The sequence below is a fragment of the Oncorhynchus nerka genome, linkage group LG24 (genome assembly GCF_034236695.1).
Source record: "Oncorhynchus nerka isolate Pitt River linkage group LG24, Oner_Uvic_2.0, whole genome shotgun sequence".
Classification (NCBI taxonomy): domain Eukaryota; kingdom Metazoa; phylum Chordata; class Actinopteri; order Salmoniformes; family Salmonidae; genus Oncorhynchus; species Oncorhynchus nerka.
The window spans coordinates 40,636,463-40,655,173 of record NC_088419.1 but is presented as its reverse complement, the minus strand read 5'-3'; the positions used below and the strand labels follow the sequence as shown (position 1 = coordinate 40,655,173).

Sequence of the window (18,711 nt, the reverse complement as noted above, 5' to 3'; positions counted from 1 at the left end):
AATTTAAGACGGAGAATCGTTATTGTCTTTACCGGAGATAAACAAAAAGAACGCGCTAGCTCGGCAATGTACATGGAAACACTACAGCCAAAATGGGAGCCCGTAGAAAAATTACTTCTTCTCCCTCATTTTTCAAAAAACCAGCCTGAAACTCTTTCTAAAGACTGTTGACATCTAGTGGAAGCCCTAGGAACTGCAATCGGGCATGATTTCGCCCTATTATAAAAATGCCAGCCATTGAAATCAGTTTTTGGGATGGTTTGTCATTGGGGTTTTACCTGCCATTTCAGTTCTGTTATATTCACAGACATTATTTTAACAGTTTTAGAAACTTTAGAATGTTTTCTATCCAAATCTACCAATTATATGCATATCCTAGCATCTGGGCCTGAGTAGCAGGCAGTTTACTTTGGGCACGCCTTTCATCCTGACGTCAAAATACCTCCCCCTAACCCAAAGAAGTTAACAGTGCACTTCTTGATCGTCACAAGCGCTTACAAAGATTGTAGAACTGAGTGGACAAATTAATCAACATGATGATAAAACCACTTAAACAGGTACAACACTTCCACAAACGGTTGGCTCAAATACCAAATATTTCAGACAATGCCCCTTAAATATGCAAATGAGCCCTCACCAGCACATTCACATCTTATTTGAATTGTAAAGTACATTATTTTTACTGTAACTCCGTACCCGGGAAAAGTTCTGTAAAATTACAGGTCATTTTTTACAGTGTGTGCCATAAGCACATCTTTAGTATCCTATAAGTATAATTTTCATTGCTTCTACATTGGAACCAGAGGGTTCTTCATGAGAGGGTTCAACATGGAACTGAAGAGGGTTCCCCTAGAGCAGAGTACCCCAACTGGCGGCCCATGGGCCGAATTCGGCCTGCGGGTGGTTTTATTTGGCTCCCAAGTTTTCTGAGAAAAAAATCAAATGTCTATATTTTGAGTTTTCATTGTTGGCTATGAAAGATTGTAACAACACCAGGAAATCAGCTCCAAGGGATTTTACTTTAGGAAATCTGTTCCCAGGTATTTGCATGCGTGATAGAAAGACACGTGACCATATACAAATATAAGCCAGGTTTGAAATAATTATGTTTTAGGCATATGTCTGTTTGGACTTCTTGCAGTCTACAAATTATTTGTAATTATGTCTAGGCCCCAGGATCATCTGCTAAAGAAAAAAATCGTTGCGCAGCTGAATCTAGTTAACAATCCATGCCCTAAAGGGACAAATCAAAGGGTTATACTGTGACTCCCAAAATGGTACCCCATAGGGACAAATGACTGAACTCTGTAACCAGAGGCTTCTTCATGACAGGGTCTACAGTGCCTTCAGTATTCATACCCATCGACTTATTCCACATTTTGTTGTGTTACAGTTGAATTCAAAAGGGATTCAATTTATATTTTTCTCACCCATCTACACAGAATACCCCATAATAACATAATTATTATTATTATTATTATTTGCAAATTCATTAAAAAATGAAATGCAGAAATACATGCACTTAGGTTGGAGTCATTAAAACTCGTTTTTCAACCACTCTACAAATGCCTTGTTTACAAACTATAGTTTTGGCAAATCGGTTAGGACATCTACTTTGTGCATGACACAAGTAATTCTTCCAGAAATTGTTTACAGACAGATTATTTCACTTATAATTCACTGTATCACAATTCCAGTGGGTCAGAAGTTTACAAAATACTAAGTTGACTGTGCCTTTAAACAGCTTAGAAAATTCCAGAAAATGATGTCATGGCTTTAGAAGCTTCTGTTAGGCTAATTGACATAATTTTAGTCAATTACAGGTGTACCTTTGGATGTATTTCAAGGCCTACCTTCAAACTCAGTGCCTCTTTGCTTGACATCATGGGAAAATCAAAAGATATAACTGACCCTAGCCCCCCGACACATAAACTACTGCAGCATAAATACTGGAGGCTGAGACAGGAGGGGTCGGGAGACACTGTGGCCCCGTCCGACGATACCCCCGGACAGGGCCAACCAGGCAGGATATAACCCCACCCACTTTGCCAAAGCACAGCCCCCACACCACGAGAGGGATATCTTCAACCACCAACTTACCACCCTGAGACAAGGCCGAGTATAGTCCACAAAGATCTCCGCCACGGCACAACCTAAGGGGGGGGGGGTCGGGGTGCCAACCCGGACAGCAAGATCACGTCAGTGACTCAACACACTCAAGTGACACACCCCCTAGGGACGGCATGGAAGAGCACCAGTAAGCCAGCGACCGAGTCTGTTTCTCTCACATGGATAGGCAGACCATTCCATAAAAATGGAGCTCGATAGGAGAAAGCCCTGCCTCCAGCTGTTTGCTTAGAAATTCTATGGACAGTAAGGAGGCCTGCGTCTTGTGACCGTAGTGTACGTGTAGGTATGTATTGCAGGACCAAATTGGAAAGATGGGTAGGAGCAAGCCAATGTAAAGCTTTGTAGGTTAGCAGTAAATCCTTGAAATCAGCCCTCGCCTTAACAGGAAGCCAGTGTAGAGAGGCTAGCGCTGGAGTAATATGATCAAATTGTTTGGTTCTAGTCAAGATTCTAGCAGCCGTGTTTAGCACTAACTGAAGTTTATTTAGTGCTTTATCCGAGTAGCAGGAAAGTACTGTAAAGCATTGCAGTAGAAGTGACAAAAGCATGGATACATTTTTCTGCATCATTTTTGGACAGATTCAGATTTGTTTGGACAGTTTCTGATTTTTACAATGTTACGTAGATGGAAAAAAGCTGTCCTTGAAACAGTCTTGATATGTTCTTCAAAAGAGAGATCAGGGTCCAGAGTAACGCCGAGGTCCTTCACAGTTTTATTTGAGACGACTGTACAACCATCAAGATTAATTGTTAGATTCAACAGAAGATCTCTTTGTTTCTTGGGACCTAGAACAAGCATCTCTATTTTGTCCAAGTTTAAAAATAGAACATTTGCCACCATCCACTTCCTTATGTCTGAAACACAGGCTTCCAGGGACTTCAACTGTAAGTATTCACACCCCTGAGTCTATACTTTATAGAAGCACCATTGGCAGCGATTACAGCTGTGAGCCTTTCTGGGTAAGTCTCTGAGAGCTTTGCACACCTGGAATGTACAATTATTTGCACATTCTTTTAAATATTCTTAAAGCTCTGTTAAGTTGGTTGTTGATCATTGCTAGAAAGCCATTTTCAAGTCTTGCATTAGAGTTTCAAGACAATTTAAGTAGAAACTGTAACTATGCCACTCAGGAACAGGAAGCCACCACTGTAATTGAAAATATGAAGATTGGCACTCAGTGACGTGTTGTGTTGGATTTGCCCCAAACATAACGCTTTGTATTCAGGACATGAAGTGAATTTCTTTGCCACATTTTTTGCAGTTTTACTTTTGTGCCTTTCACTCTGTAATTTAGTTTAGTATTGTAGAGTAACTACAATGTTGTTGATCCATCCTCAGTTTTCTCCTATCACAGCCATTAAACTCTGTAGCTGTTTTAAAGTCACCACTGGCCTCATGGTGAAATCCACGAGCAGTTTTCTTCCTCTCCGCCAACTTAGTTAGGAAGGACGCCTGTACCTTTGTAGTGACTGGGTGTATTGATGCACCATCTAAAGTGTAATTAATAACTTCACCATACTCAAATAGATAGTCAGTGTCTGCTTGTTCTATTTTTACCCATCTTCCAATAGATGCTCTTCTTTGGGGTTGAATCTGTGTTAGAAATTCACTGCTCAACTGAGTCCATGCAACTTATTATGTGACTTGTTAAGCACATTTTTACTCAAAGTTATTTAGGCTTGCCATAACAAAGGGGTTGAATACTTATTTGCTCCCTCTCTAACTTTAAGCATCAGTTGTCAGAGCAGCTTACCGATCACTGTACCTGTACACAGCCAATCTGTAAATAGCACACCCAACTACCTTATCCCCATACTGTTATTTATCTTCTTGCTCTTTTGCACCCCAATATCTCTTCTTGCACATCATCATCTTGCACATCTATCACTCCAGTGTTAATGCTAAATTTGAATTATTTCGCCTCTATGACCTATGTATTGCCTACCTCTCTACTCTTCTTCTGCATTTGCACACACTGTACATATACTTTTTCTATTGTGTTATTGACTGTACGTTTGTTTGTGTAACACTGTGTTGTAGTTTTTGTCACACTGCTTTGCTTTATCTTGGCCAGGTCCCAGTTGTAAATGGGAACTTGTACTCAACTGGCCTATCTGATTAAATAAAGGTGAAATACAAATAAAACAAATAAATTAAAAACATTTCAGCTTTTCATTGTTTATTAATTTATTTATTTTTTAAATTAAAAATTAAAAATCCACTTGACATTATGGGGTATTGTGTGTAGGCCAGTGACCCAAAATCTCAATTAAATAGATGTTTAATTCAAGCTGTAACACAACAAAATGTGGAAAAAAAAGGGGTGTAAATAGGCCTACTTTCTGAAGGCACTGTACGTAGAATCTAAATGGGTTCCCCTACAGGGACAAAACAAAGAACCCACAAGTGTTTCTTGTGAGAGCGTTCTAAAAATCAAAAGGGTTTTACGTGGCACTCAAAAGGGTTCCCCTACAGGGACAAGTGATAGAATGTCTATTGGTTCCAATCATTTAACAATCTTTATCATACCCACAGATCCAGTGGTGAAGCAGGAAATTCAGGTCGCTGGCAACCGAGACGTTCAGTACAAAGTGAGGTTGACTCCCAAGTTATTAGAATTTTGCTGGTATGCAAAACCACACCCATCATTATCATATTTCCCAGCATGCTCTATTGCAGTTTGCTTTTCAGAATTGTTTGTTTCAGTATCTGTGGTTTTGCATGTACATTGATTGATTCATTAATCAGTTGATTTATCTTATGCTACACAAAGATAAATAACATACAGTAACAGTCAAAAGTTTGGACACATCTACTCATTCAAGGGTTTTTCTTTATTTGTACTCTTTTCTATTAAATAACACATATGAAATCATGTAGTAACCATATCAAAATATGTTTAATATATCATAATATATTTTAGATTTGAGAATCTTCAAATAGCCACCCTTTGCTTGACGACAGCTTTGCAAACTCTTGGCATTCTCTCAACCAGCTTCATGAGGTAGTCACCTGGAATGCATTTCAATTAACTTTTAACAAGGCACACCTGTTAATCTGTGGAATTTCTTTCCTTAATGCTTTTGAGCCAATCAATTGTGTTGTGAAAAGGTAGGGGTGGTATACAGAAGATAGCCCTATTTGGTAAAAGACCAAGTCCATATTATGGCAAGAACACCTCAAATAAGCAAAGAGAAACGACAGTCCATCATTACTTTAAGATATGAAGGTCAGTCAATGCAGAAAATTTCAAGAACTTTTCAAGAAAGTTTCTTCAAGTGCAGTCGCGAAAACCGTCAAGCGCTATGATGAGACTGGCTCTCATGAGGACCGCCACAATAAATGAAGAACCAGAATTACCTCTGCTGCAGAGGAGGAGTTCATTAGTTACCAAGCCTCAGAATTTGCAGCCCAAATAAATGCTTCACAGAGAAAGACACACATCTCAACGTCAACTGTTCAGAGAACACTGTGTGAATCAGACTTTCATGGTCGAATTGCTGCAAAGAAACCACTACTAAAGGACAACAATAATAAGAAGAGACTTGCTTGGGCCAAGAAACATGAGCAATGACCATTAGACCGGTGGAAATTCGTCTTTTGGTCTGATGAGTCCAAATATGAGATTTTTGGTTCCAACCGCTGTCTTTGTGAGACGCAGAGTAGGTGAACGGATGATCTCCGTATGTGTGGTTCCCACCGTGAAGCATGAAGGAGGAGGTGTGGGGGTGCTTTGCTGGTGACACTCAGTGATTTATTTAGAATTCAAGGCACACTTAAGCAGCATGGCTACCACAGCATTCTGCAGCGATTTGCCATCCCATCTGGTTTGCGCTTAGTGGGGCTATCATTTGTTTTTCAACAGGACAATGACCCAACACACCTCCAGGCTGTGTAGGGGCTATTTGACCAATAAGGAGAGTGATGGAGTGCTGCATCAGATGACCTTGCCTCCACAATCGACCCAATTGAGATGGTTTGGGATGAGTTGGACCGCAGAGTGAAGGAAAAGTAGCCAGCAAGTGCTCAGCTTATCTGGGAACTCCTTCAAGACTGTTGGAAAAGCATTCCATGTGAATCTGGTTGAGAGAATGCCAAGAGTGTACAAAGCCGTAATCAAGGCAAAGGGTGGCTACTTTGAAGAATCTAAAATCTACAATATATTTAGACTTTTTTGATTACTTCATGATTCCATATGTGTGTTATTTCATAGTTTTGATGTCTTCACTTTATTCTACAATGTAGAATAAAGTTTTAAAAAAGAAAGAAAAACCCTTAAATAAATAGGTGTGTCCAGAATTTTGACTGGTACTGTACTTATTTCTCAACTAGTCCAATCTGTTAGTTTGACTTATTGCACTTGTTCCTGAAATGGTTGTCCCAGTTTAGATGGATTAGGTAGTCTCATTTACACATTTTTCTACCTCTGGCAGTCATTCGGAATGTAGATTGTGGGAATCCACTCTGGCTGGATTCCAAAAGGAGTTAAACCTCACTTTTCAGTCCCGCATAATGTGACTTGATGCTGGTTTTGCTTTAGCTTTTGCTGGTCACCAGCGAAAACACAATGAAGACTGATCCGCCAGAATAACCAGCTAGACCATGCTGGTCGGCCAGTAGAACCAGTTAGACCATGCTGGTCGGACCAGCTTCAAATTTATGCTGGTCTATGCTGTTTTTTTCAGCAGGGCTTCTCTTCCTCCCTTTCTCTCTCTTTCTCTTTCCAGAGGGTTACTCTTCCCCCAAAGGCGACCACAACCCCTCCCTCCTGGTCTCCCCCTCCCTCCCACTCTCGGGTTGCCCCCTCCACACCACCCCCTCCTCCACCCAGGCCAAGCCCCATCTCCTCACCCCCTGTCTGACCGCAGAGTGCCCCATGCTAGACTGAAGCTGGCCAGGGAGTGCCCTCAGAGCACCAAGCCACCTAACGGTTATCTGTCCATGGGGAGAACCAGGCTGTCGCAGAAACAGCCAGCCCCGACAACCTGCCTGTCCCCCGCCAAGCAGAAGAGGGTCATCCGCCGACGGGCCACCAATGGGTGGCTGCCTGTAGGAGTGCCCACGGAGAAAGAAGTGTTCATTGCGGTGGGTTGGATCAAGAGTTTGTGTGTGTATGTGTTGAGATACTGATCATTTTCTTCCCTCATACTACCATGGCAACCTGACCATTCCATAGCTTTCAATTGGCTTATTGTTGTTAACCCTATCAGTCCAAGAGACCCCAGCAAAAATCAGCATTTCATTTATCTAACTTTCATTTGTCTGCATGTCCAGACCTTATATTTAGCCTCACAATGAAGTGTTTTACCATTCTATTTTCAGGACAACCAGGGCTACAAGTATAACACAAAACAATTTGACAGCTGTATTCATGAGTTTCATTGACAAGAGGTTACAACAACAACAGGAAAGGCAAAAAGCAAAAAATGACTTTAAATGAATGCTGTGAGTACATAAATGATTTGCTCACTGGGTAATGAATATCCTACTACTCAGTGACAACTGTGTGGAGTTTGGCATTTGTGACAGTAGCTATGTGAGTATTATAGGCACCATGTCCTGGGATTTTCTATCTTCTATGTTGAAAAACTCCTTACCTTGTAACGACTCATGTGTAGCTTGTGAGCAAAACATGTTTGTGAGAGTCTCAGCTTTTCATAGATACAGTGTATTCGGAAAATATTCAGACGCCTTCTCTTTTTCCACATTTTGTTACGTTACAGCCTTATTCTAAAAATGAATTAGGGAAAAAATCCTCTTCAATCTACACACAATAGCCCATAATGTATTAAAAATTGATTGGACATGATTTGGAAAGGCACACACCTGTCTATATAAGGTCCCACAGTTGACAGTGAATGTCAGAGCAAAAACCAAGCCATGAGGTCGAAGGAATTGTCCGTAGAGCTCCGAGACAGGATTGTGTCGAGGCACAGATCTGGGGTCCCCATTGAAGGTCCCCAAGAACACAGTGGCCTCCATCATTCTTAAATGGAAGAAGTTTGGAACCACCAAGACTTCCTAGAGCTAGCCGCCCTGCCCAACTGAGCAATCGGGGGAGAAGGGCCTTGGTCAGGTAGGTGAAACCGATGGTAACTGTGACAGAGCTCTAGAGTTCCTTTGTGGAGATGGGAGAACCTTCCAGAAGGACAACCATCTCTGCAGCACTCCACCAACCAGGCCTTTATTGTAGAGTGGCCAGACGGAAGCCACTCCTCAGTAAAAGGCACTTGACAGCCCACTTGGAGTTTGCCAAGAGGCACCTAAAGGACTCTCAGACCATGAGAAACGAGATTCTTTGGTCTGATGAAACCAATATTGAACTTTTTGGCCTGAATGCCAAGCGTTGTGTCCGGAGGAAACCTGGCACCATTCCTACGGTGAAGCATGGGGATGGCAGCATCATGCTGTGGGGATGTTTTTCAGCGGCAGGGACTGGGAGACTAGTCAGGATCGAGGGAAAGATGAAAAGAGCAAAGCACAGAGAGATCCTTGATGAAAACCTGCTCCAGAATGCTCAGAACCTCAGACTGAGGCGAAGGTTCATTTTCCAACAGGACAACAACCCTAAGCACACAGCCAAGACAATGCAGGAGTGTCTTCGGAACAAGTCTATGAGTGTCCTTTAGTGGCCCAGCCAGAGCCCGGACTTGAACCCGATCGAACATCTCTGGAGAGACCTATAGCTGTGCAGCGACGCTCCCATCCAACCTGACAGCGCTTGAGAGGATCTGCTGAGAAGAATGGGCGAAACTCCACAAATACAGGTGTGCCAAGCTTGTAGCATCATACCCAAGAAGACTCAAGGCTGTAATCACTGCCAAAGGTCCATATGACGTTGAAAAATAGTGCATTGTGGGTAGTTTAGAGAATATCCAGAAATAAGTTGTTTGTAGATATAGTTTACAAGATCATGACTACAACTAAGTTACTAAGTCTTTGACCACACTAAGTTGTTACTTTGGTTAGTAAAAACTCAAGCTTCCTAGCTAAATTTCCCCCAACATCGGAGACCGCCTAACTTCAGACACTCGCTAGCGGTTAGAGGATTAAATCACCTCGAGCTCAACATTTAAATGGACTGGAAAATAATGGTAAAGACACCCTTCTTACTAGCTGACCATCGATTTTCATTGCAATTTATGTAAGTTAAGTTAGGTTTTGAGAGTTTTCAAAAGGTTTATATATATATATATACACACACATTTTGTAGGACATGCTGTATATTGTAAAATTAGACTCCTTGACAGACCACACATAATTTAATATCCAACTTTTTGCCTCTGAAATATAGCTAACGAATTTCAGGCAAGTCATTTTTGGGGGGCCACAAAAGGCAACTAGTCAACTATCTAGTAAACACTTCGAATATGAGATTGGTGTCTCTTTTTTGAACAAAATTAAATGGATACATATTGTAATTGAGCAAAATAGTAAGGTGGCCAATAACTGGGGATCGTATTCCAATAATACGGGACATCTTTTTTTGCTAAACCGCTTATCAAAAAGCTGATAGTCGTAGTGTTTCCACTGAAATGTCAAACCTGCTAATTGCTAAATTGTTAGGTAACATTCTTAGGAAGCCAATAATCACAAAACATTGATGGCTTGATCACAAGATAACACTGTTGAAGGTAATATATTTCTTAAATGCTGTTGAGTATCCCGATAGTACGGGTCCATTTCTCTGATAGAAAACTTCTGATGTAACCAGTAGCTGGAGAATAATTAAAGTGTGTCGTGTTTTGACGGTGTGTTTGTGGTACTTGTGTGTGTCTCAGGGGGAGGATGAGACGGCTTTGCGGCAGTGTTATGAAGGAGTACAGAGAGACAGTGAAGTAATACGTGTCAGAGACACAGTGCTGCTGCGCTCCGGTCCCCGGAAGAAGTCCCTGCCCTACGTCGCCAAGATATCAGCGCTCTGGGAGGATCCCAAATCTGGTGAGAGAGAAATAGCAGGATGTCCTAACCTATTGTTGGGGTATAATAGTTGGCTGTGTGTGTGTCCCAGCTAGGGTTGCACATTTTGGGGAATATTCAGAGGTGGAAACTTTCCGTGGTAATTAACGGACATATATGGGAATTAACAGAAGTATATGCAAATTAATATTAATACCATTTAAATGTAGATGTTTTTTTGCATTGGATATATTTACCATATCATATGGAGACAGAAGCATAAACCTTTTACCTCATCATAAGTAGACATCATTGCAAATTATTAAATCCTTCCAATTTAGTTACGAATTGAACTTCAATTAAATTAGTTGACTCTTCACATGGGATGATTTCACTGAACAACAAAAGAAAGGGAATATTGAATGATCCCCAATGATCCATCGCATCTCCCAAAAATGTTTTCAACATAAATCTGTGAATTGATAGTTTAGAAACTAAAGCTTTGGTTGTCTTCCTCTCAGGCTTCAATGTCTTCTCCCTGGACCTCCTCAATGTCCACCACTTGAACATCAGACTCTGAGGCCTCATCTTCACGGTCACTTTCCAACCTTGTTGAGGATGGCTTGTTGTCAGGCCCAAAAAGCCTCAAATTTGCCCAGCTGGCCATTTTTCAAACCCTTGTATTGGTCAGCCTGTTGCGTGCTTTGGTGTGTGTGTTCCCAAACAAGGACCAGTTGCACTGGAAGTCCCTTCCACTAGGTGGCCGATGAGATATGTTGGCACGACTGCCATCTTGCATCTCCATCCCAAAGCCCTTGCTTGGAAGTGTACTTCGCTAGACTGCCAAGAACCTTTCCCTCATCCAAACCAAGGTGGCGAGACACGGTAGTGATGACACCATAGGCCTTGTTGATCTCTGCACCAGACAGGATGCTCTTTCCAGCATACTTGGGGTCCAACATGTATGGGCTTCAGGCAGAAGTCTTCACACTTTTTGATGTATTTCAGAACTGCAGTTTCCTCTGCTTGGAGCAACAGTAAAGTGGGCAGAGCCGTACGGATTTCTTCTCTTACATTTATCTGCAAGCAGAGTCTGAACATCAGACAGGATGGCATGGTCTCCTTCAATCCATGCAATGGCTACTGCTATAGGTTTCAGGCTGCTTACCACTCTCTCCCAAAATACATCATCCAGGAGGATCCTCTTGATGGGGCTATCCATATCAGCAGACTGATATGGCCATTTCTTGGAGAGACTCCTTCCCCTCCAGGAGACTGTCAAACATGATGACAACACCACCCCAATGGGTGTTGCTGGGCAGCTTCAATGTGGTGCTCTTATTCTTCTCACTTTGCTTGGTGAGGTAGATTGCTGCTATAACTCGATAATCCTTCACATATCTAACCATTTCCTTGGCTCTCTTGTAGAGTGTATCCATTGGTTTCAGTGACATGATGTCCTTGAGGAGCAGATTTAATGCATGAGCAGCACAGCCAATGGGTGATGTGACGGTAGGACTCCTCCACTTTAGACCAAGGAACCTTCATGTTCGCAGCATTGTCTGTCACCAGTGCAAATACATTCTGTGGTCCAAGGTCATTGATGACTGCCTTCAGCTCATCTGCAATGTAGAGACCGGTGTGTCTGTTGTCCCTTGTGTCTGTGCTCTTGTAGAATACTGGTTGAGGGGTGGAGATGATGTAGTTAATTATTCCTTGCCCACGAACATTCGACCACCCATCAGAGATGATTGCAATACAGTCTGCTTTCTCTATGATTTGCTTGACCTTCACTTGAACTCTGTTGAACTCTGCATCCAGCAAATGAGTAGATAAAGCATGTCTGGTTGGAGGGGTGTATGCTGAGTGAAGAACATTCAGAAATCTCTTCCAATAAACATTGCCTGTGAGCATCAGAGGTGAACCAGTTGCATACACAGCTCGAGCAAGACGTTCATTGGCATTTCTCAATTGGCCAGATGATTCTGCATCTTTGTTGCATTCTTCACATATGATTTAGCACAGTATTTGCAAATGTACACAGCTTTTCCTTCTACATTAGCTGCAGTGAACTGTCTCCACACATCAGATAGTGCCCGTGGCATTTTCCTGTTAAGATTTGGGAAAAAATGAGTAAAAAAAAACAAAATACAATTCAATGTTCAGATAAATAGTTAAGCAGTTAGATTAAACAACTGCTTTGTAAGATACATGTTAAACACACTTTGCTGTAGGCTACTATTTACTAGTTAACAAAAAATCATGTATGTCATATAAAATATATTCACTCCACCCAGTATTGTAATCAAAACTTACTAGACAGCTTGTAGTCCTTGGCTCAGACAGTGTAGTAGTGTGAGCTCAATAGCATCTCATTAGTGTGCAATATCTTGAGAATCAGCTGTACATGTGATGGAAGAGTGCACTGCACATGTGATGGAAGAAATCACTGTACATGTGATGGAAGAGTGCACTGGATGGAAGAAATTAGTGTGCATGCAGAGGGTTGCAATTCTATTGAATTGGGGAAAGTTTAACCAAATTATGCCACAAGACCTAGAATTGCCTTATGTGTATCCCACAAAAAAAAAGGTTCACTGTTATAAGTTAACTTTTCTGATGAATTTAAGCTAAATTCCCGGGCTTAACTTTCCATGGAAAAATTTCGGAAAAATTCAGGAAATTTACCGGAAAGTTTCCAACCCTTTTCAACCCTAGTCCCAGCTAGCACAACATTCTGAGAACCATGTTTCTTAGAGGTTGGTGAGAGCGTGGTTGTCCTATGTTTATTTTGCCTATAACCTTCCTGCAACTTTCTGGGAATGGTGCAGGATAGTTGCTTGGCTTTGGAACATTCCCAGTTCATTTAAGGAACTTAGCCCCCAAAAAAAGTATGTATTGTTATTTCATTACTTTAACAGAACGTTTCCTTAAAGTACAAACATGGTTACATTTAATTTCAATTTTGGTAATGTTCTACAAACATTCTCCAACTGGTTTGACATTGGGAATGTTCTCAAATAGTTAAGAATGTTAAGAAACAATGTTCTTCTGTGGGAATTTCAGTACTTCAGCATAACATTTCCTACAGGTTTCCTCATGGTTGTATTTAAGGTCATGTTCTCAAATTGTTCCAAGAAAATTAAGAAAACTGTCCATAAAAACAACAAGAAAACTTTAGTAATGTTGTGAATATGTTCTAAGAATGTTATTTAAAAACATACATTCCGTTCTCAGTATCAACAAAAACTCTGTCCTCTATTTTGTTAAGTTCTCAGGTGTGTTGGCCGTGCCCACTAATTCACCACATCTGATCTTAATGAGTGCTTGTTTCCTATGCCATTGGGTCTGTTTGAATAGACTGTAATGACCAGCTTTGTATGTGTGAAAAAAAACATGGCGTGCTAGCTCCATCCTGGTGGTGCAGTGGGCTAATTCCATGGATAGGGAACAGAAGATTATAGGTTCAAATCTCACTGAGGCCTTGACACAATAAAACATGTGTTTGCATGATGAATGCTTAAGGAAATTCATTTCCATGTTTCCTATCTGCTTGGCATTCAAAATGTTTACCCAAAATAAGCTACCAGTGTTATTGGAAGTCTTATTGAAACATTCAGTGAATGTTTTAAAGAAGTCGTTCAAAAACCTCCATATAACCTATAATAAAACCTCCCAGGAAAACTTTCAAGGAACCAGAGTAAAAGTTTCTGGGAACCTCCCTGCAACCTAAAATGAAATATTCCCAGAACAGGCGAAGTGTTCTATTCTGTTCTTAGAATGTTCAAAAAAACGTTCAGTTTTACCAGTCAGGAAACGTATGAATTTGTTTCCACAACCAATGTGAAACCAAAAACAGACGTTCCCACAACTTCCAAGGAACCAAATGTGCTAGCTGGGGTGTGTGTGTGTGGTTGTTGTAGGCTGTGAATGGTTGTTTGTGTCTGCTGGCTGTGGTGTTATTCGAGGACCATTGTTTGTCTGAAATGCTACTTATATCTGTCTGGTGAGAGACTGGTCGTATTTGTGTGTGTGCTGTTGGTTGGCAAAGCTGTACCTTTGTTCCTCTGTGGTTGTGTCTGTGTGTGTTTGCTTGCCTGTGTGTGTTGACCGTGTGTGTGTGTCTCCCCTCCTCAGGAGAGCTGATGATGAGCCTGTTCTGGTACTATCGACCTGAACACACACAGGGAGGCCAAGACTCCAGTATGCACTGTGAGGTGAGGACAACTCAACTATGGCTCAATCTCAGTAGTCTAAAGAGGCCTCTCCTCATCTCTTCTTTTCCTTCATCTCAGTAGTCTGAAGTGGCTTCCTCTCTTCCATCTCATCTCATTACCTTTGATTGTGTGGCGATTGATAATTGTATGTCTGTTTCTCACCATTCAGAAAGAGATTTTTGCCTCTCGGCATCAAGACGAGAACAGTGTGGCCTGCATCGAAGATAGATGCTATGTTCTCCCACTAGCACAATACTGTAGGTAAGAAACCACACACACACACACACCATGTATCCATAATTAACACTGTAGGTGAAACTAGGCATTCTTTAGCGAGTAATATTACACATCACTGACATTAGAAGTGCTCTAAGGGAGAGACACCTCACTGTAGCATGGTCAATTGACTTGAGGTATAAAGTAAAGAAAGAAAGAGAAGAAATGTGCATTTAAAACTCACTTTCATTTTCCATATATAGATTTTGTGCCTTGGTGAAGCGGCGTGAAGAGGGTGCGCCCCCTGGCACTGCCAGAGTGGTCCCCTGCACCTCGGACTTCAACCCCCCCGACCACCGCCAGGTTCCTGCCAACATCAACCCTGAACTAGTGTACCTCTGCCGCCACGTCTACGACTTCCGATACGGACGCATCCTCAAGAACCTGCAGTAGGGGGCAGCAGAGGACACGCAAACACACCCCTAGTGGAGCAAACACACTCCTACACATGGGGCTGAAGGATGAGAGGGGGAACCCCTGAAGTGTTTTGGTGGGACCCCTGATTGACCCTTGACCCCTGATAGGCACTCAGGTCAGCTGGAGGAAGACTGAAGGATCAAGTATCGAAGGGGGACCACTGATATCTGAGTGGGTACCTTAGCCCCCTTTACAACTGTAGCTAGGGAGCTGAAGTTTTGGCTCCCTCAACTGGAGAACTATACCGGCTTGGAGAAGGGAGAGGTGGATTCTTTCACAGAGATCTGTTCCTCCACACCACTTAAAGAGTTAATGGTCCTGGTCCCCATGTCCCGCAATACCATGTGCATCAACAGCCGTGTTGGTGACCTAACAAGAAGAGGAGCTGTTATAACAGAGTGACACTGGGCTTATCACGTCATTGTTTTGATGTTAGAGCCTGACGTAATGACAACGTTCTTCTTCATTTGTGTTTGTCTCTGAGGCAGCTGTGATCGTGAGGGCACACACACACTGAGGTTTTATATCCCTGCTGTGTGTCAGAGAGTGACGTAGTGGGTGGGTGTGTGTTCAGTGCAGGTTCACAAAGGATCGAAGTGTTTCCCCTATATTTCCCCTGTGGTAAATCGTGGCCGCCAAGAAAGTATATAAAGTGCCAGTCAAAAGTTTGGACACACCTACTCATTCAAGGGTTTTTCTTTATTTGTACTATTTTCTACATTGTAGAATAATAGTGAAGACATCAAAACAATGAAATAACACATGGAATCATGTAGTAACCAAAAAAGTGTTTAACAAATCAAAATATATTTGAGATTCTTCAAAGTAGCCACCCTTTGCCTTGATGACAACTTTTCACACTCTTGGCATTCTGTCAACCAGCTTCATGAGGTAGTCACCTGGAATGCATTTCAATTAACAGGTGTGCCTTTTTAAAAGTTCATTTGTGGAATTTCTTTCCTTAATGCGTTTGAGCCAATCAGTTGTGTTGTGACAAGGTAGGGGTGATATGCAAAAGATAGCCCTATTTGGTAAAAGACCAAATCAATATTATGGCAAGAACAGCTCAAATAAGCAAAGAGAAATGACAATCCATCATGACTTTAAGACATGAAGGTCAGTCAATCTGGAAAATTTCAAGAACTTTGAAAGACCTTCATGGTCGAATTTCTGCAAGAAACCACTACTCAAGGATGCAGAGTATGTGAACAGAGGATCTCCTTATTTGTGGTTCCCTCCTCCCAAGCATGGAGGAGGTGTGATTAAAAATTATTTAATACATTTTAGAATAAGGCTGTAAAGTAACAAAATTTGGAAAAAGGGAAGGGGCCTGAATACTTTCTGAATGCACTGTATTAGGGATGCACCGTTATGACATTTTTGCCCGATTCCAATAACCATAATATTTTCCTTGCCAAAAAAACGATACCGATATTTAACATTTTAACTGCCTTTTAATTATTCTAGTACAGTTAAATAGTTGAAACACACACACACACACAAGTTTTTGTTGGCATTTACGTACAGTGTCTTGCAAAACTATTCATCCCCCCCTAGGAGTTTTTCCTATTTTGTTGCATTACAACCTCTAATTTAAATAGATTTTTATTTGGATTTCATGTAATGGACATAAAATAGTCCAAATTGGTGAAATGAAACTTGTTTCAAAAAAGAAAAAAGAAAAGTGGTACATGCATATGTTTTCATTTCCTTTGCTATGAAGTTTCTAAATAAGATCTTCAGAAGTCACATAATTAGTTAAATAAAGTCCACCTGTGTGCAATCTAAGTGTCACATGATCTATCACATGATCTCAATATATATACACCTGTTCTGAAAGGCCCCAGAGTCTAACACCACTAAGCAAGGGGCACCACCGAGCAAGCAGCACCGTGAAGACCAAGGAGCTCTCCAAACAGGTCAGGGACAAAGTTGTGGAGAAGTACAGACCAGGGTTTGGATATAAAAAAATGAAACTTTGAATATCCCACGGAGCACCATTAAATCCCTTATTAAAAAATGTAAAGAATATGGCACCACAACAAACCTGCCAAGAGATGGCCATCCAACAAAACTCACGGACCAGGCAAGGAGGGCATTAATCAGAGAGGCCACAAAGACCAAAGATAACCCTGAAGGAGCTGCAAAGTTCCACAGCGGAGATTGGAGTATCTGTCCATAGGACCACTTCAAGCCGTACACTCCACAGAGCTGGGGTTTATGGAAGAGTGGCCAGAAAAAAAGCCATTGCTTAAAGGAAAACATGGTGCAGGTGCTTCTACACCATTTCTGGTGTACAGCACTTTGAGATATCAGCTGATGTACGAAGGGCTATATAAATAAATTTGATTTGATTTGATAAGCAAACATGTTTGGTGTTCACCAAAAGGCGTGTGGGAGACTCCCCAAACATATGGGAGAAGGTACTCTGGTCAGATGAGACTAATATTGAGCTTTTTGCCCATAAAGGAAAATGTCTGGTGCAAACCCAACACCTCTCATCACCCTGAGAACACCATCCCCACAGTGAAGCATGGTGGTAGCAGCATCATGCTGTGGGGATGTTTTTCATCGGCAGGGACTGGGAAACTGGTCAGAATTTAATGAATGATGGATGGTGCTAAATACAGGGAAATTCTTGAGGGAAACCTGTTTCAGGCTTCCAGAGATTTGAGACTGGGATGGAGATTCACCTTCCAGCAGGACAATGACCCTAAGCATACTGCTAAAGCAACACTTGAGTGGTTTAAGGGAAAACATTTAAATGTCTTGGAATGGCCTAGTCAAAGCCCAGACCTCAATCCAATTGAGAATCTGTGGTATGACTTAAAGATTGCTGTACACCAGCAGGAACCCATCCTACTTGAAGGAGCTGGAGCAGTTTTGCCTTGAAGAATGTGCAAAAATCCCAGTGGCTAGATGTGCCAAGCTTATAGAGAAAGTACTTGCAGCTGTAACTCCAGAAAGGGGGAGGTGAATAGTTATGTACACTAAAGTTTTCTGTTTTTTTGCCTTATTTCTTGTTTGTTTCACAATAAAAAATATTTTGCTGGTAGGCATGTTGTGTAGATCAAATGATACAAACCCCCCAAAAATCTATTTTAATTTCAGGTTGTAAGAAAACAAACTAGGAAAAATGCGAAGGGGGTGAATACTTTCACAAGGTACTGTATGTCCCCATTACCAGTAAAACATAATCAAAACCTATTTCTTTCACTTACTTGCTGTGCTGTTTCATAGTTAATTTGTTTAGTCTTGACCAGGATTTCATCATACATGTCAAGCAGTGAAGTTTTTAGCTCTGTCTGTCCGTGGCCTCTCGTCCTCGGTGCGACTGTCACTGTGTGTTTCCATCTTGTCCAGATCTGTCTGTCCGTGGCCTCTCGTCCTCGGTGCGACTGTCACTGTGTCTGTTTCCATCTTGTCCAGCTGTGTCTAACATTTCACGTAAACCGTTTCTTGTCTGCAACGAAGTAGTGGTCCTTATACATAGCATCGAGTATGGTGGCGACACAGTAAAGAGGCTCAGAGAGAATGCCTGTTAAAGAAGTAATGGTCCTTGTACATAGCATCACAGTAAAGCATGGTTAAAGTAGTGATCCTTGTACCTACAGTAAAGTAAAGGCTCAGAGAGAATGCCTGTTAAAGAAGTAGTGATCCTTGTGTTGGCGACCTCAGAGAGAATGCCTGTTAAAGTAGTGATCCTTGTACCTAGCATTGAGCATGGTGGCGACACAGTAAAGAGGCTCAGAGAGAATGCCTGTTAAAGAA

General features: G+C 41.6%; 1 protein-coding gene across 1 annotated transcript in view; it reads left to right on the top strand.

The window, feature by feature from the left end:
- The window catches only part of LOC115107990 (bromo adjacent homology domain-containing 1 protein-like), a 34,153-nt gene extending 16,179 nt beyond the window's left edge, over positions 1-17,974 (top strand). Inside the window, 6 exon segments of the mRNA XM_029631832.2 lie at positions 6,859-6,984; positions 6,987-7,216; positions 9,913-10,072; positions 14,168-14,247; positions 14,417-14,508; positions 14,727-17,974. Coding sequence (XP_029487692.2) covers positions 6,859-6,984; positions 6,987-7,216; positions 9,913-10,072; positions 14,168-14,247; positions 14,417-14,508; positions 14,727-14,916 — 878 coding nt within the window. The 3' untranslated portion in view covers positions 14,917-17,974.
- Positions 17,975-18,711: the final 737 nt, after the last annotated feature.